The 20487-nt window shown below is 35.2% G+C and overlaps 1 protein-coding gene across 1 annotated transcript in view; it reads left to right on the top strand.

The window, feature by feature from the left end:
- Nucleotides 1–17922: 17922 nt before the first annotated feature.
- The window catches only part of nyap2b (neuronal tyrosine-phosphorylated phosphoinositide-3-kinase adaptor 2b), a 133739-nt gene continuing 131174 nt past the window's right edge, over nucleotides 17923–20487 (top strand). The window contains exons 1-2 of the mRNA XM_052608632.1: nucleotides 17923–18425; nucleotides 20032–20237. Of these exons, the coding sequence (XP_052464592.1) occupies nucleotides 20059–20237 (179 nt within the window). The 5' untranslated portion in view covers nucleotides 17923–18425; nucleotides 20032–20058. The remainder of the gene's footprint in view (nucleotides 18426–20031; nucleotides 20238–20487) is intronic.

Below are 20487 nucleotides of genomic sequence, written 5' to 3'. Positions count from 1 at the left end.
ATAATGAGAGTAAATACTGAACTCAACTGTATTAATGTGTTTTCACAAGAGAGATCTGTTAGTTCAATGCAGTTTTGTTGTTCACCATTGTTCTGGAGAGTAGAGGCTGTGCTTCAGTCAATGATGAGACACAATTTCTGATTGTCTGCTGCTTTATATAAAGACGCTGATACAGTGGTGATTTCTGTGTTAAGTACTTAAGCACATATATGTGTGCTATAGTTGACAATTAACTGCAGTGATTTAAGTTAAAGTCATGCATTTAGTTTCTTTACTACTACACATTAAGTGTTTGCATTTTTATATTAAGAAATATTCCTTCTCAGTGGACTCAAATGGAATAAGTTCATAGTACTAGCATCATAGGAATGCTAGCTTTTAAACTCGAACTGTTTGAAGCAGTGGGAGTGGAGTTAATTTCCATGGTATAATTTACGGTAAAATATTGTAAAAAAAAAAAAAAAAAAAAAAGAGTGGTAAATTAATGGTTGAAAGCTGTAAATTAACAGTATTTTACTGGCGCCCCTGCTGCCAGTAAATTACTGTTATTTAACGGCACAATTTTTTTACAGTGATAGTGTCAACCTTAAAAGAATAAAAAACAAAAAAACAAAGTTCAGTTAACATGCATTGTGATGATATTACATTGATACACTCACTTTACAAATGATTGAATTTAAATGAGTTAAAAGCTATAGCGAATTTAAATTGGTTAAAGTGATAATTCACCCAAAAATGAAAATTCTGTCATCATTTTTTTTTTTTTCAAAATAACTTATTGGAACGATTTGTATTGTACAACGTGTGTCTTGTACAAAATAAATAAAGGTGACTTGATTACACAGGGCACTGTAATTTTAAGTGTTGCTTTTACTTACAGGTTGAATGTCTATGAAGGACAGCTTCATTTCCGTGTATGATGTGCACACCATTTTTCCATTTGTGTGGAATGGTGCAGATGGCAGGAAGAGTTTTAAAGACAATGTCTGCACGAAGGCCCTTAAATGACAAACGTACAGAGAAAGCACAAGTAAAAAAAAAATAACAATAAGCTCACAGTTTAAATTTTTACAGTCTTTGTGGGGATCTACCATCATTTGCACTAAGAGACAGACTAGACCAGTTTTCAGTCCCTCCAGAAAATTTGTGGCAATATCTGTGGCTAATGTGAGTAAATTTTACCACCCTTTACCCTTTGACTGATTTGGACTTGTATGGAGGAACAAAAGTAGACTGTAAATGAAAGGAAGCTTTGTTGGACGGAATGCGGCAATAATACACTTATTTCACCTCATTTGTCTTTTTTCATAATTTTGGAAGTCATAGTAAAATTGAAAACATATGTATCATTAATTTAAATAGGTTACTTACCTTGCAATGTTTCAGTTAACAGGCAGAAATTCTATTGTTGCAATTTTTCCTTCACGAAAAAGTCCATTGTCTAAAACAAGTATAAACACATTTAGTACAACACATTTAAAAAAACATGTCAATCAATCTATCTTCATAAGAGAAATTGCTGTAATTATAGGGTATTCTAATAGATGCTTCACAATATTCAAAATGAATAAACCATTAAAACACTTTTACTGTACAATTAATTATTAGTGCTGGTGCACTAAGACGAATATGGCTTCTGTTTTACGCTCCCCTCTTAAAGGTTGGTAGTAGGAGTAATGTAAATTTGGGGCACTGGTATAAATTTCCGCTGAAAGATCGGATTGCCTCACGACTGCGCACTTTTCTTTCGTCTGGGTTTTGAACTTTTATAACATAAAATTGCAGGTTAATTCAAACGATTCTCTCAAGTCTGTTGTCTGTTTCTTGATGTGTGAGCTCAGCTCGCTGAGCAGCTTCATTCACTGGTCCGATCTGATAAATGGTCTGTGCGGCTTTTCTAGCTTTATTCTAATAATTTCATCAAACTTTCACATTTCACCAGACATTTTTATTAACTTTAAGTAATACTTGTATGAACGTTATGCAGCTAATCTTTTAATGTTTTAATACTGGCGAACAAACAGGAATAGCATTCATTTGCAATCGATCTGATTCTCTGGGGGAAACAAACGGACTAAAGGGAATTAAAACTTTTTTAACGTATAAAAAATAATAATTAACATATCAGACACATTACTTAATATAATATTATAACAGTTATATACATCATACAATTATATAAACAGTTACTTACCCTTCATAATCAGGCAGTCACAGATGTCCGCGCTGAGTCTCTTACTGGACCGTTAAAATTTGAACCGGAGTGAAGCGGGAAACATATTTAACCCAACAGTTGGGTTATAACTAAAAATAACCCAACGACGAAAAAAAATGACCCAACAAATTTTAAGATAACCCAACACATTGACACTAAGACTATTTGCCATATTTCTAGAGAGAAGAGTGGCGCCACCCCAGGAGAAATTAAGACCATCTCTTTTCAACAGGTCAGGTCTGCCCCGAAAGCTCGTCCAATTGTCTATGAAATCTATGTTATTCTGTGGGCACCACTTAGACATCCAGCCATTGAGTGATGACAATCTGCTATGCATCTCATCACCACGGTAAGCAGGGAGGGGACCAGAGCATATTACAGTGTCTGACATCGTGCTTGCAAGTTCACACACCTCTTTAATGCTATTTTTAGTGATCTCCGACTGGCGAAGTCGAACATCATTAGCACCGGCATGAATTACAATCTTACTGTATTTACGTTTAGCATTAGCCAGCACTTTTAAATTTGCCAAGATGTCAGGCGCTCTGACTCTTGGTAAACATTTGCCACTATGGTGGCTGGTGTCTCTATATTCACGTTCCATACAATAGAATCACCAATAACAAGAGCACTTTAATCAGGTTACTGAGTGGGGAGAACCTTTTTAATGTTTTGATCGGAACAGAAGAGCGGTGTTTTGACCCACGACTACTCTCACTGTCACCCAGTTGCCCTGCTGCAGGGGCTCTGTTGCCGGACACAAACAATTTACAGGAATCCCTGAGCTAGACACATCCAAAGCCGTATCTAGAGCCCTAACATTCTTAGTGTCCTCAATTAAAGTTTGGATGCGTGTCTCTAATTCTGAAATCTTCTCTGTCAGCCTAACTATTTCCCTGCATTTATCACATGTGAATCCCTCATCTGCGACAGAGATAGATAAACTGTACATGTGACAAGAGGTGCAAATAACAATAGCAGGAGAAGTCATTACTCACAGTGTTTGATGAAATATTTTTACCACAGTTGTTTGATGAACTTGTGAAAAACAGGAGTGAGAGAGAGGGGTGGGAAAGAAAACAACAAGATATTAATGACAAGATAACGATTGCTAAGGCAATGCAGGTGTACTGCACTCACGGATATAAAATAAAAGTGAACGATCAAAATTAATCTGATAAGACTGATCGATAATATCAGAAATATGGTGTGAATTAAGTTATATTTTATCACTTTAAAAACAGAGAGTGATAGTAAGATACAGATTCTAGAGAAAAAAAAATTAAAATAAAACAGCTACACGGAACTACGATTAGCTACAGCAAGGCCAGCGGGAAGTCGAGAAAACACTGTCCAACAGCGATACCCGCCAATCCAAATCCAAATAAACTAACTTCAATAGTGGACAGATGTAACAAAAGATCTTGTTACATATGTGTTACAATGTAATTATATAAAAAGCACTTAGCAATACACAATATAACAACAAGCACCTACATATGTTACTAAGGTGTGGAAAAGTCTCTGGTTACATAGGGTAATTTTGTATGTTCTGTAGGCTGCTACATAAATGAAAGGGCAAAGATGATTACACTGGTGATCCAGATCTTTTAAAATATTTATTCTTACAAAACACTGCTACATCAGAAGAGCAGAATTCTTGCCACAAATCATTGCTGCTAACACAGGATCTGCATGAGCACAGACCATCCCAACAGAAGGTAAAATGGTAAAACAATAGCTGTAGTAGTTATATAGTAGGCCTTTGTGTTGTACTTTAGTTTGTACCTTGCCATCTTAGTTTGAATTAACTTGTCACATCTTAAAACATGTGTTAGCTTCCTAATAACATTTAAATTACAGAATATTACATGGGACAAGCATAAAATAAAGTGTATCAAGAGTGTACTTAAGTGTACTTCATAATGTATCTACATACAGTACGTTATCCATCTGTAACGTAGTTTGAATTGACTCACTAGTTCACAGTTTAAATACATACACTAGCTTTCTAATTACATTTAAATTACCGTATATTACAATGGGATAAGATACGTAAAATAAAGTGTATCGAGAGTGTACTTAAGTGTACTACTTATTGTATCTACATACCTTATCCATCTGTAACATAGTTTGAATTGACTCTAGTTCACAGTTTAAATGCATGCACTAGCTTTCTAATTAAATTTAAATTACACTGGGATAGGTAACGTAAAATAAAGTGTAACAAAACTGTACTTAAGGGTACTTCATGTGTATCTATACCTTATCCATCTGTAAAATGGTTTGAAATTACTCACTAGTTCACAGCTTAAATACATGCACTAGTTTCCTAATTACATTTAAATTTAATAATAAAGTTCTTTAACTCAGTAGACTAGAGTTGAACTGATGTGATGAATTGCCTTTTCTGTCCACCTGCCAGTAAACACAAAGGGTGATTAATAAATTGAAAATTCAAAATGTAAATATATTTATTTTTACCCTCAAAAACTCAACAATGATAGGCCTTTACATCAAATAAAACATATAACCAGCTGCTAAAATTTTATGTTTCACAAACTTTAATAAGAATTAATACATATTTGTACATATTAATATATACACAGGGAAAGTCGTGGTCTAATGGTTAAAGGGTTGGACTCCCAATCGAAAGGTTGTGAGTTATAGTCTCGGGCCGGACGGAATTGTGGGTGGGGGTAGTGCATGAACAGCTCTCTCTCCACCTTCAATACCTGGACTTAGTTGCCCTTGAGCAAGGCATCGAACCCCCAACTGCTCCCTGGGCGCCGCAGCATAAATGGCTGCCCACTGCTCCGGGTGTGTGCTCACAGTGTGTGTGTGTGTGTGTGTGTGTTCACTGCTCTGTGTGTGTGCATTTCGGATGGGTTAAATGCAGAGCACAAATTCTGAGTATGGGTCACCATTGGCTGAATGTCACTTCACTTATATTTTTTAAATAAATTCTATAGTATATTATACTCTCTACAGTGTGTTCTTGAAAGTCCACTGAGGTCACAGTCCTTTCACACTCTGTACTTTTGACTTATGTCCTGAATTAGCCTTCCAAAGATGCCTTTTTTGTTTTTCTTTCCTAACCAATATGTCCATTCAATAAACTTTAAGTGACTCTTCAGCATTTTCTCAGTACGGTTCCCCCTTAATCTCCACACTTGTCCTTTAATTGTTTGCCAGTATCTCTCAATGTGTTGAGTGTGGCTACCAGTCTGTGGATCCATTGTTTTTGTGGTTTACCGGATAGTGGTGTTAGCCTTTTGTAGTGAGGGACTGTACATATGCCCGCCAGGAATCACTGTAAATTGTTGAACCTCTGCGCACATGCCGCTTAATGATTGGAAGCAGAGTTTTGCGTGCTTGTGAAGGGACCATTAAGAATAGGCCTTCGGCTACAGTGGTGTACTTCTAACAGACCAAACACCCATCCGTGTCTTGCCTAGGTACCACCATACCGGTTATACTGTAAGAAATATACAATATCAGTTATGTATCGTATTTTCCGGACTATAAGTCACAGTTTTTTTTTTTCATAGTTTGGCTGGCCCTGTCACTTATAGTCAGGTGCGACTTGTTTATCAAAATTAATTTGACATGAACCAAGAGAAATGAACTAAGAGAAAACATTATCGTCTACAGCCACGAGAGGGCGCTCTATGCTGCTCAGTGCTCCTGTAGTCTACACTGAAAACATAGAGCGCCCTCTCGCGGCTGGAGACGGTAATGTTTTCTCTTGGTTCTTGGTTCTAAATAAATGCGATTTATAGTCCAGTGCAACTTACATATGTTTTTTTTTTCCTCTTCATTACATATTTTTGGACTGATGCAACTTATACGTAGGTGCAACTTATTGTCCTAAAAATACGGTATACACAAATACACAATAGATCTTATAAGTGTGCACACAAAATCTTATTTAAGTAAATAACCACACTAAAAAAAAAAAAAAAAAACTTTTATTTGAGAACCTTTCCTTTAAGACTGAATTTGGGCTCATCAATTACAAGAAAACAATGTCTTGAGTACCCTCAAATTTTTAATTGATGCTTTCTTTTCATTCTTCTCAATGCAGTTGTGCACACCTTTTAATTAAATACCACCATTAGTAAAGCAAAAAGCAAACTATTACATCAGCTTTTATTGGTTTAAGCATATGGATTCTACCCTTCTGAGCTTTTTGGTCATTGTTGAGAGTGTTGTTGAACCGGATGCCACTCCATCTTCCATCATGTCAATCTGACGTAATCTCAATCCTTGTGCAAACCTATAAAACAACCAAGTTAGTATTTACAAAATGTACAGCCTCGCCAGTGTCAGAAATAAATGCTTTTATGACACTTTCCCAATGAAAACTATTTCCAGAGGATTCTACCCCCCCCCCCCCCCCCCCCTTATTAAAAGGAAATGGTAATTTTAAATATGAAACTTTTAAATTATAAAACATAACATATATGTATAGATTTTTTTTGTTTACCATGCTTTCAAATAAAACAACTACAACAAACCATTTTAGATATTATTCTTTATGCGTTCTGCAGTTTCATAAAATTTTCTAACAGAAAAACCCAAACAATAAGGAAATAAATTGTTTATCTCAGATTATTTTACTTAAACATGCTTTCAACTGCAAAACTGGCTCATTTATGATTTATTTTATATTTGCATAAACATTAAACTTGGTTTATATACTAAAATACCAATACATACTAATTAGAGGTTAATCATATTGTATTTTCCTAGTATACAATTGAGTTTATAGAAACACAATAAAAGGATTATTGTGTTGACACTATATTTAATCTATATATTGAATGTGTTAAATAATGTTATGTGTCTTTACTACTAAGTATGCATTTTTACAGCCAACATTTATAAGTGATGCAAAATCCGGGTCAGACGGTGGGTTGTTTTTCAATATGCAAATTTAATCAAAGAATATAGAAAGTGAGAACACAAATCTTCACTCGCAAATAGATTATTAAGTAATACAATCAGTTTCAAATATATGAAATGCAAATCCAAAATTAATATAGTTTTAAAAGCAATCCATATATGATAGATTGTGCCCATCTAAAATTAGCAAAATGATTATAATATTCAAAAGTACTCAAACTGTTAAGAATATATGTATTCAAATAATAATACAAAGTATATAAGAATACTTAGTATATCAAAAGTCAAAAGTTAAAATATCAAATCCAAAGTATCCAAAAGTCCAGTGGTGTCAAAAGTATTGACATTCATTACTCAAGTAGAAGTATAGATACTAGGGTTTAAAAAGACTTTTGTATAAGTTGAAGTATCAACTCAAGTTTTATACTCAAGTAAAAGTTTAAAAGTACTGGTTTAAAAAACTACTTAACCTGTTAACTGTCACTCACGTTTTTGAAGATAGAGATGAATGTGCATGATACAAACCTAAATTTTTATAATTCATGACTGAAAACATTTTGTAACATGATTTTGATGTACCATTTACATGGTAATGCAATGTCTGATTTTAAAATGGGTTTTGAAGGATGAATTTTGAGATTTTATGTTTTCAAGTGATATATAATTTCTGATGATTTCTAAAATGTGAGATGAGAAAAAGGCAACGAGGAAGTCTTTTTTTTAAACAAAGGTCAAAGCTCCTTTTGTAATGTAGATTTCTGAGGGTGCACTCTTGTCATAAATTAATCTATTACTTTTCCTGCATAATATAAAAATATTGGTAAAATATATATTTGGGAGTCTTAGACCTTTCCAACAATATATAGTTTGTCAAGATTAGATTAGATTTGATTGTAATATAGTATAGTCAATGTAGGTGTCCCGTATAAGGGACGGGGTGACAATTAACAGGTTAAAGTATAAAAATAGTAATAGTAAAAAAGTAAAAAAATAGTAAAAAAGTAATGTAAGGGCCGCACCACAGGGGCCTATTGTGCACTACCCCACCTCCTCAAAAAACATTTTTCTAAAGGCCATAATGACTATAATGTTATATTAAAATGTTCATGTTGAAAAATTTGGGATGCACTAGGCTACCTGTTTCAGCTGCATTTATGCCCACTGAAAATGAACGCACTTTAGTACAATGCAAATACATTAAAGAGCTAGAGATATGATGACTAGTTGCAAATAAGTATACTTATGGTGCAAAAAATCAAACTTCAGAGGCATGTCATTAATAACCTTTAATGGAATGTAAATGTACATCCAAGCTTAGCTGCAGGAATCTGCGAGGTCAATGGACAAGAACATTGGTGCAGGCTTAGTAACAATTACACTTGTATGGTTGTCTATATTCAATAAACATTATAGTGCTGTCAAAATGAATGATTAATCCAAGTGATTAATCAAAAACTAAAAATAAAAAATAACTCCTAATCCTGATACCTTCTTGATTGATAGCGTCTCACTACCGAACTACCTACAGTAGCTTAATTTGCAGAGTAAGAAGAGAAAGCACCCATTTGGTAAATGAGCCAGTGAGAAATAATAACTTTTAAGAAGGGTCCAGTGCCATTTTGATACTTTTAAAATGGTACCGGTGCCTAAACGGTGCCTGAACTGATACTTTAAAAAAAAAAAAAAAAAGAACCACAAAAAAACTATGGACACTTTAAAGAACATTACAAATATATATATATATATATTTTTTTAGTTTAGAGCTTTATTGATCCCCGTGGGGTAATTAATTTAAGCTTACATGGTGCCTCACATAAAACACTTGACATATACAATTACAACACATAGAACAAAAGAAGAGAAAAAAATAAAATAAATAAAAAATAAATAAAAAGATAAAAATAAGAAAAAATAAAATAATAAAGTCACCTATGTGTTTTACATAACCGTATTGCTTCAGTCACAAAAGTAAATTTATAATGATTAGTAGAGCATTTAATTGCTCTTAAAAGTCGCCCCAGGGGCATCCACTCAAAGTCCGAGTGCAGCGGGTTAGTACTATCTCTTAATATTTTGTGTGCCATCCTCATAACCTGCTGTTCATAATAGGAAGTAAGGCTTCTTAAGGGGACACCCATGATTTTAGAGCACGTAATAACAATACCTTGCAACCGATTTTTGTTTTTTATAGACAATGAAGAAAACCAACAAATGAAAGAAAAAAACAAAATACTTTCAATAAATGAATTATAAAAAGACTTAAGAACAACTCTCTGTACATTAAAAGAATTCAGTTTTCTCACAAACAATCTTTGATGTGACTTTTTGATGATTACCTTAGAATTGTGATCAAACTTGTTGTCAAAAACTGTACCCAGGTACTTATATTGTTCTACTTCTTCTACATGTGTGCCATTAATGACTATGGGTTGAAGTGCTAATGTCCTCCTGCTAAAATTAATAATCATCTCTTTAATTTTTGAGACATTCAGATCTAGTTTCATATTACTGCACCAAGAGATTAAATTGTACAAAACAGAACCATATTCCTGATCTGAATGTGAAAGCAAGGAGAGCAACACAGTATCATCTGCATATTTTACTAAGTAACTATTATCTTGCAAACTCTGACAGTCATTTGTATATAATATAAACAAAATAGAAGAGAGCACACACCCTTGTGGGGTACCTGTGGAGATATTAACAACATCTGATAAGACCTCATTAATCCTAACCCTTTGTTGTCTGTCTGATAAAAAGTTCATAATCTATAAAACTAATCCATGATTAAGATCAAACTGACTGATAAGTTTTTGCCCCAACGTTACAGGTTGCAAAAGATTAAATGCAGATGAAAAATCTACAAACAAAAGCTGCGCAAAAGCTCCGCTGTTTTCCAGATGACGACTAAGAGTATTTATCAAGAACAGCTTTGCATCATCTACGCCTCTTCCAGCGCGATATGCAAACTGCAGCGGATCTAAAAGTGGTGCAGCAACTGTCATTATATACCTCTTAATCACTTTTTCAAAAATCATAACTAAGGAGGTCAAGGCGATTGGACGGTAATCTTTCAAGGAATTTGGTTTAGTTTTTTTTAGGTATCGGTACAATAATTGAACTTTTCCACAAATCAGGTACCAACCCTTGATCTAATGATGATCGAAAAAGTAACTGGAGAACTTCACTGAGCTGGTCAGCGCAGTATTTCAGTGTTCTACTACATATCCCATCTGGACCTGGAATAAATCCATAGCTTTCACCTTGGATGCTCTCATTTCCCATGTTGTGCTTCCCCTTAATCTAAGGCTAACAAATGTATTTCACAATCTGGGTCATTACTTAAAACAAAACCACGCATAATGTTTCTACTGTATCTCTGTCAATCTCTCTGATATTTAGTTAAGATGAGTGCTGTCTGTCAATGTCTTTAATCAGTTCTGTGAATTACTGTATGGTCATTCTTTATAAAGTAGCAACAATGTCATTTTTAAAATACAGTACTGTGTCTTATGGAAAAGAAAATAAGTATTTTCACCCCAAAAAAGGGTTTTAAGCCAGTTATTTATATATTTTGCTTTAGTGTGTCCATAGAAAATATCAGATTGCCATTAATTTTAATAATAATCTAGTGCAATTTTGAATGCATGAGCAGGTTGACAATGGCAAAATGAATGTTTGGAAATGTAAACTGTTATTTTATACTGACACACACTACAGCAAAATATATAAATAGCCGAACACCATTCTTTTTTCGGATTGAAGAGCGCTGAAACACGGAGAGGAAACCGGTCTGACGCCGGTTTCATGACATTAAAGGGGACTGACTCTGAGGCAATCGGATACAGGTTCCATACCCAACCCTTCTTTTAAGAAATATATTTTTTGATAAATGAACCTAAAACTGGCTATGTCCTGGCTGGGGTGTGATGTGATTTGTGTCATGTGCAGGTGCGATGGATCGCGTACAAACCAATATGGTGTTGGAATTGGTTTATGTTTATACTTCTCATCCAACCACAATCAAATTCACTCTTTGTTTGTTTGTTTTGAATGTTGACAAGCCGGAATGAAAACAAGCCAAAATAAAATAGCAGTAAAATCTATTTTTAAAATGTAAGGAGAAGAAAGTACAGATACTTGCATGAAAATGTAAGGAGTAGAAGTAAAAAGTCGGCTGAAAAATAATTACTTAAGTAAAGTATGGATACCCTAAATTTCTACTTAAGAATAGTATAAAGTATTTGTACTTCGTTACTTGACACCTCTGCAAAAGTCAAAGTATCTGAGTTGAATAAACCTGTAGAATTTCAAAGTATTCAAATGAGCCCGAAATAAAGGATAAAGAAAAGATGAGAAACCAAAGTTCAGTTTGATACAGAGACAGAGAGACTGAGAGTGTGACATTCGTGCACCAAAGAAACACAAGGAGAGGGAGAGATCCAATAGCAGGTAATTTATTAACCCCTTACTAGTAACCCCCCTTTTTTGGCATGGAGACAGAAATTACGTACCCAAAATAAAAAGGTTTCTGCTCATGATTCTTTCTGACTAGATACATAATCAACCTTTGTTCACAAAGCTGACACTTTTTTACTGTTCAGGAATCAGAATCACTCAGACTGTTATGATAATAGAGATATATAATCTCAAACATAAAAACAAAAATAAAAATATTAAAAACATATTTTTTTTAAATGTATTTTAAAAATTGTTGATGTAGGAAATGAGTTTGAAAACACAGTGTACCTAAGGCCACAAGTCTTCCAAAACTTCATAAAAAATTTCATAATCGAATCTGTAAAACTGTGAATTTTATTAAATATTTTCTAAGGCCATGTCATGTGTGTTTTTAGAGAAGGCTAATCAGATTGATTTATGGCCCTTGTCATCTCTGTAAGATCCTGCATGTACACTCTCCTGTCTGTGTGTTTTGTATGTGTTGGCTTTGCAAAACTCCCCATTCATGATTATATTGTTCTCACCAAAGGAGTCTTTCACACCTCTGACAGGTATGACACTTTATCTGCATTATTCTTTTATTATTATTCTTTTGTTTTTATTCCACCTTCATTAGCCTTTATTGTGGTTTTTCAGGCTTTACAAAGACAAAAAAAGCAGCGACCTCACTTCAGTCTCTGTTTGAATTTAGCCCTTATTAGGTAAATTATTCCAGAGTTTAGGTATTACAATATCTAACCTTGAGGTCATAAATGCATGGATTAACATTCCTGCATTTGACATTTAGAGCATAGGTCATAATTTAGATATATTTTTGAGATAACATGATATATTAGACCCTAAAATGCGAATGATAGAATTTTCATTTTTTGGAGAACTAACTCTTTAAAGAGGTGGTTCTTCCTCATTGATATTTTGAAACAGTCTTACCTATCTTGCACATCTTCTGTTTGATGCAGCTATGATGTTATGGAACATGTCTATTGAAAGTTCGATCTTTATACTGCAATAAGGTTCTTCATTGTCTCTTTTGATTGTAAATCTAACAAATTCTAAAGTATCTAATATCATCATTTGTTCAATTAAAACACTGCATATCACTCCCAAAACAACTGATCTGCTTAATTATTGATATTTACAGTTAATTTGAATATTTACGTTTTACTTCCGGTACTTAAGTATGTTTTAAATCGGATACTTTTGTACTTTTACGCAAGTGATGTTTGAATAGAGGACTTTCTACTTTTACTGGAGTCATTTTTTTATTTAGATACATCTACTTTTACTTGAGTATAACTTTTGAGTACTTTTACCACCCTTGCAAACTGATGGTGGTCATATAAGTACGATTTAAACCATGCTAATGTAGAGCTGTAATCGGGCCTTAAAAGTTAGGCCCGACAGGACCCGAGCCCGACAAGTACATTTTGATTGACAGCTTTTTTAAAGCCCGAACCTGTTTACAGCCCGACATTATTAAAATGTGCACACACACACAGCTCTTTTGCCTTTTGTCAACAAGGAGTAATTTATTCATGTTTTAACATAATTTACTCATAACTTACGTAGACTAGACCACTTGGAAGTTGGAATAAAGAAATAAAATAAGTCCTCTGTGACATCGTAACATCTCAGCATTCTAGACATAGGCTCATTTAACCTATAAATAGACCAACGCACCAATAAAAACGAGTCATTTAAAAAAAAAAAATAAGATACATTTTAAATTAAGATGGGTATTTGGCGATAACGAAATTAAGATAAAGGCTCCGCCAGATTTGCTTTATTTAATAAAAGAATAATGCCAACATTAGCGTAAATACTCTGTCAACATTATGCATTTAAGACTCAGTGAATATTTAGTTATCATTTGAAAAACCTTTACTCACAGAGATTAGGCTAGGTCTAGCCTACATGTTTTTGTGGAGGAAAATGATTGAATCCACTGTAGATGTCTTCAGCGTGTTCCTGCGCTCACTGATGGTGCGTCATTATTCACTCATTATTCTCATTATAAGCATGGTCAAAACTTTTCCACACCTCAGAGTTTGCTTTAGTTGCTGGTGCAACCAAAACGTAATCACCAGAGGCAAGCCTCCATTACACCTGCTCAGCATTCATTTTCGCATCTTTCTCGCACTAATCGAAACACATCACATGACCGCTCGTTTACCTCGCAAACCGGAGCGCAAGCCCGAGCCAGGCCCGAGCCCACGTACAATGATAGAAATTAAGCCCGAACCCGACCGAACCCGTCGGGTCCCATCGGGTTCGGGCAAAGATCTTCAGCTCTATGCTAATGTACTTCCATTAATGCCAACAAGGTGTTCAAGTCTATGCAAAAGAATGTTGTGGTCAATTGTGTCAAACGCAGCACTAAGATCCAATAAAACTAATAGAGAGATACAACCACGATCAGATGATAAGAGCAGGTCATTTGTAACTCTAAGGAAAGCAGTCCCAGTACTATGATACGGTCTAAATTCTGACTGGAAATCCTCGCATATACCATTTTTCTCTAAAAATTAATATAAGGTGTCCATAACAGTGTTAAACATGCCACTTCCTGTTGCCATTAGGTGGCGCTATGACTATAATTGATTACGGGCATGTTGATGTGTTCAGGACAGGACTCTTTTATTTAACTAAATTTGGGGCAAATTGGACAGTGTATGCATGAATTACAGTAACTTCCTAATTCACTGCAGTAATATTATGCTTTAACATTTAGCTAAGTGTTGCTAACATGTTTAAGTATGTTTCTAGCATGCTGCCAGTGTATTCATCACTTGCTGGCACTTTTTAATATGTTGCTAGGAGTCCATAACATTGTTACACATGACACTTCTTGTTACCAACAGGTGGCACTATGACTATAACCGAATATGGGCATGTTGATGTGTTCAGTACAGGAGTCTTGTCAAATGCAACTTCCTTATTCAATGCAAAAGTTGCATGCTTTAGCACTTAACTAAGTGTTGCTACCATGTTTTATTATGCTTCTAGAATTTTGCCAGCCTATTAATGATTAATGATTAATTGTTTACTTCTCTCCAGGTTTCCAATGTTGAGTTCACCTGGACCTGATGTATTTATTTATTTATAAAAATGATGAAATGAAATGAAACTGAAAACCATGATGTTTACATGTGACAACTGTAATTAATGTTGTTCTATCTTTATTTTTGTGTCCTTGTTATGCTTGTGTGTGTCAAAATGTTTTATGTAATGCTTGTTGCTTCGCTTTGGCATTATATATTTGTGTGATTGTTTGTGTTCTTTTTATATCCACATATTTCTTTTGCAATTTAAATCTAGATTAAAGACCCATCTCTTTAACCTGGCTTACACATAAAATACTAATATGCTTTTAATATCCAAATTCATTAAAGGATTTTTTTAGGCTGCATTAATTAGGTAAACCGGAAATGGGAACACTTCCCATACAACCCGATGTACTTACTACATCATTAGAAGAATGGCATCTACGCTAATATTAGTCTGTTTCTCTCTTATTCCTAGGTCACCGTAGCCACCATATCCAGTCTGTATCCAGATCAGAGGGTCACTGCAGTCACCCGGATCCAGTCCGTATCCAGACCAGATGGTGGATCAGCACCTAGAAAGGACCTCTACATCCCTGAAAGACAGCGGAGACCAGGACAACTAGAGCCCCAGATACAGATCCCCTGTCTCAGATGACCACCAGGACAAGACCACAGGAAACAGATGATTCTTCTGCACAATCTGACTTTGCTGCAGCCTGGAATTGAACTACTGGTTTCATCTGGTCAGAGGAGAACTGGCCCCCCAACTGAGCCTGGCTTCTCCCAAGGTTTTTTTCCCATTCTTTCACCGATGGAGTTTTGGTTCCTTGCCGCTGTGGCCTCTGGCTTGCTTAGTTGGGGACACTTCATCTACAGCGATATTGTTGACTTGATTGCAAATAAATGCACAGACACTATTTAAACTGAACACACTGTAAAACCGAACAGTGAAATTAATCAAATTAAATTAGTTAATTGCACTCAAATAATAACGAAAGTTCATTGGACTTAATTTAAATAAGTTCTGTTAACTCAAAAATTTGTTGTAGTGAGGTGAACTTAAAATGATTGTGTTTTCTAGTTCCCAGCATGCTTTGCTTCAGAAAACAAGGAAAATAAATGTAGAAATTAAGTGTTATTTTGTGTGTTTTTACACAAGATTAACATAGAGGGACATAAGTTAATACATAAATGTTGTGTTATATTAGATTTTACAAAAGTTTATGTTATGTTGGATTTGTAGTGTTAACGTTGTGGTGAAGAGTAGAGACTGTGGTTAGACTGAGGATGGACAGCAAAAGCCTAATTTTGAGTGTATTTCCCACATTATAGGGGTTGAAAAATAGATAAAATTATGAGTGAATTACTCCCTAATTATAAGTTCAGATAACTCTGAGATAATTTAAGGCAACTGGAATTAAATTTTTTAAGTTTATGTAAACTTAAAACATTTAAAAACATCACTTCAATGTTTTTGTGTAATCTGTTACAAAATATTTTTTGAGTTCTGTGAACTTATCAGGGTTTACAGTGCAGAGATGACATCACTGATTTCAATGATGAACTGCCTTTAACTGTCATTTTGCATTATTGACCCACTATTTTCCTAATGAATATTGTTTAGTTGCTTTAACGCCATTCAGCCAATCTCCAGGTCTGGTGGTAGCATTTTTAGCTTAGCTTAGCACAGATCATTGAATCTGGTTAGACTGTTACCAACTTGCTCAAAGAGTTTCTATATTTTTCTTAATTTACTCTTCTGTAGTTACATTGTGTACTAAGACCGACGGAAAATGAAAAGTTGTGATTTTCTAGGCCGATATAGCTAGGAACTATACTCTCATTCCAGCATAATAATCAAAGAACTTTTCTGCCAGACAATGGGTGCAGCATGCGCAGTGATATTACGCAGTGCCTGAAAATAGTCCCCAGCTAGTTTTTGTAGTTGCAGCAATAGCAGAATTGGAAAATGAGCCTATTTTTTATATTTTTTTTTTAAAGTGGAGTGTTCCTTTAACAAACTCAGTCCTTTAGCTGTATCAGAGATTTGGTTATCACTGACCTACTTTGTATGGGTATTTCTCAAAATATCTTATGCGTGTGTGTATGAGATTTTCAGTTCAAATCAAGGTGAAAACATTGCAGACTGATGGCCCACTTTGGTTGGTCAGGCACGGGTGTGGAAATAAGGTGCAGTAAAACTTTAATGAGAGCCTTTCATCTTTCAAATGCCCTTTTCTCTTCCACTGACCTGTATCCTCAACTCTTCCACCCCAGTGTGATAAAAGCTAGCCCATCACTTGATGGCCTTATTTTTCTCCAAAAACCAACTCAAAAGTATAAAATCTGGTTAATAGCAACCATCTGGCTTTAACTGGCAAAAAAATCCTCTCAATAGAGAGCCTGTGAGCTCTGAAATGTTTTGTAGTGTGCGTTGTATGAAAGTAAGTATACATATGCTTTTAAATGCCTCTGACATAGTTTCACGTTACATCAGTCACAGACATAGAGACTGTGGGAGGTAGGGAGGTGGAAAGTGAGGGAGAGGGAGACGGGGGTGGTTTGGGGGTTGGATGGTCTTTAGCAATACAAAAGATCACTGCTTTTCATCCCTTTGTGTTGACAGTAGTGATCCATTTGAATAAGCCCCTGCATTAAATGCTGCAATAATCATGCGAACAAATCTCAAACATGCCAACTCTCTTTTGTTTTGTATCTGTTGTGAATAATAATAATTATTATTATTATTTGTTCATTTATACGGAGAAAATGAAATTCATTTATATGGAGAAAGCAAAATTGTTAGTAATTGTTAATTGTTAGTTATTTTATATATATATATATATATATATATATATATATATATATATATATATATATATATATATATATATGAATGCATAAACAAACCATGTAGTTTACTTCATAATTACTTTTAATTTAGGGCTTTTAAGGCTTGGCTTTTTCACTGTGTTGTTTACTGTTTGAGGGCACTGGGAGTGGTGCTTACAGTTGTACATTCTAATGAGGTCACACCCTGGACACCCACCCTACCCAATGTGCCATGACTGACACATATTTTCCTGCCCCTTTACTACAGCCCACCAACAATAGCAGGGCTGCAGAGGAGCTATCCTTGGTACTGATAGCTGGAAACAGTGTGAGTAAGTGCATGTGAGGGGGAGAGAGGAGGAGGGTGGAGGCGTGTTCTTTGTGTTGTGCAGCCCGAGTTAATCTGCTGTGGCATCCACTCAGAGAGGAGCCTTACATCTGAGAACAGCACTGCTGTGAGGTGCCCAGCACAGCCCCTGCTCAATTATGTCCTTAAACAACACAAAAAAGGGATTATTTTCCAAATTTCTTCTCCTGAGCCTCTGTGGTTCATCTTGGAAGACTCAAGGAGCTTTATGCTTTCTGCTGTAGTAAGACTTTTAAAAGTGCATGTTGATGGCAATTAGAAAGGATGTTTTTCTCAGGTTGCTTTCAAAATGTTGTTGCACTCTAGCAGGTGTAGCATATACAGATGAAGAGGAAAATATATTTTAGGCTAGATTTGTGTGCATACCCAGGGGGTTAAGGTTCTTCAGCTAAAAGGAGCTGCAGACAACAACTGCTTTTATGCACCTGAAGTTTTGGAATTCAAGTTTATGGACCAGGGCTTGACTTGAAATGGCTTGAAACGTCCTATTGGACTGGAGTTGGAATCTCGTGAAATCAGTACCTGATGCTTTTTGAAGTCTAATGGAGCTACCTGAAATGGGTGGCATTGTAGACTGCCGGGACCTAGTTCCTCTGTAAGTACAAAACTCAAATGAGCTCTCACCCCTTTCTTGAAACTTTACAATTATCTTTATTTTACATATTTATGATTTGAGATGTAAATTTCTGCATAAGTGTTCTCTTTTTATTTGAAACTACAGCTGCATTTTCACACACACAAGCAGACTTAAAATTTCACACTGGCCTCGACACTTTTCTTTGAAGATGGTGTCTCCATCTGTCTGTTACCTAGAAACATGTATTGTGTTTAGTTTGGATAATACAGTCATCTCTCCTCATAGGGTCAGGTGTTGCAAATACTGTCAAGTAAATAGGGAGGATAAGATGAGATGTTGGTAGAATATGCTAGAGAATCTACCTAGTGAAATTACTGGATTAATGAGTGTATCTGATGCTTACAAACAAGCCATTTCACGCTATCAGAAGTGTGGTGTATAATAGCATCATGCACAGATGCACAAAAAGTACAAATATCCTTAAAACAAGATTAAATTTCCTGTGAATAATAGAAATTTTTGAAAATTGTTTACAAAGAATATATTACATTTGATTCTTTCTTTCTTTTTTTGTGTTGTTAGCATAAACCTCACTGAATTGTGTTAAACAAGAATTGCAACATATGCAAAAGTCCTACTGACTAACTCAGCAAGGTCATGTGACATTGAACAGGTTCAAATGCAATAAGACGTAAGTGAATATGAACTGAATACAACTGCAAATCTGCTGTGAAAACAAGTTTCTCAAAGGTCAACTGTAGATGATGCAGAGGATGCTGGACAACAGTGGTGGGTCTCTGAGCTGGAAGTGCATTACCTTTTTGAGCACTTACCCCCCCACAAACACACACACCCTCCCTCCTCACACATAAATACAGCCCCACATTAACAAGCATGCCCACATTCTTGGATCACTCTGAAAATACTGACCTACATAAAACAGAGTGCTGTCTCCTCTCCTCCTCTTAGACCTCTGCAGATGTACACTGCGTTAGACTATACACACTCTGCCTTTCTGCATTAATATAATTTATTTGCACTCCGCACCCCACACACAAACACATCCTGTAGAAAATATCTATACTCAAGCTCAGTAAATAATCAGACAACGTGTTGCATCTCACTAAATGCAGCCCATTACTCTACTAACATACATTCGTTCACTGTATGCTTCATAATCCAGGCTGATGAATGCACTGTCCTTTTTTTCACAAGAAAAAGGCGGTTAATAATGCTACAGACGACTCCAACTAATAAACAGTTTCTTTGTATGTGTGCTCCTGAGGCTTAACCATTTCTTTATGTTTGCTGATGGTGGGAGCATTTACTTGACACAGAATCCTTGTTTACACAATAATCCATTAAAATGGTACTGCATATGAAATCAGCTGTTCTAAGCATCTATCTATCTATCTATCTATCTATCTATCTATCTATCTATCTATCTATCTATCTATCTATCTATCTATCTGTACGTCCATCTGTCTGTCTGTCCGTTGTCTGTCCATCCACCCACCTACCCACCAACACATCCATCCATCCATCTGTCTATCTTTTAAAAGCAATATGACTATAATAAAAATAATTCAAATGATTACAATTATAATTTGAATTTTATTTGCAGAATACCCTGTTGGAATACCTGTCAGCAATGATTAGCTCAAAAGAGGAGGATTCACAAAAATTTCTGCAATATGTTGAAGACTATGGACTAAGAGCATATAACAGATTGGTCTCACAGAACATCAGCCACGAGTGTAATGAGAAAAACTGGATTAAGTTTCAGGGGAAAATCGAAACGAAGCAAAAACAGGAAGAAGCCATTATAAGGTAAGAATGAAAATATTTTAGCAATGGATGAAAAATAAAATAAAATAAAATAAAATGCACATATTGGAAACACCCTAATTTAAGACTGTGGAGATAGGGATGCTTACTCAACTCACTCAAGCTGACATAAAGCATTATGAGCATTAACTCATTGGCACACACTCCTAACTAAATTTATGTAAATGACAGCCACAAAAAGAAACAAACCTTAATATTGTTACCCATGATGATCCCTCACAATGAATATATC

The sequence above is a fragment of the Carassius gibelio genome, chromosome A2 (genome assembly GCF_023724105.1).
Source record: "Carassius gibelio isolate Cgi1373 ecotype wild population from Czech Republic chromosome A2, carGib1.2-hapl.c, whole genome shotgun sequence".
NCBI classification, from domain to species: domain Eukaryota; kingdom Metazoa; phylum Chordata; class Actinopteri; order Cypriniformes; family Cyprinidae; genus Carassius; species Carassius gibelio.
Note: the sequence above shows the minus strand (reverse complement) of the source record. Positions and strands in the feature narration are given on the sequence as shown.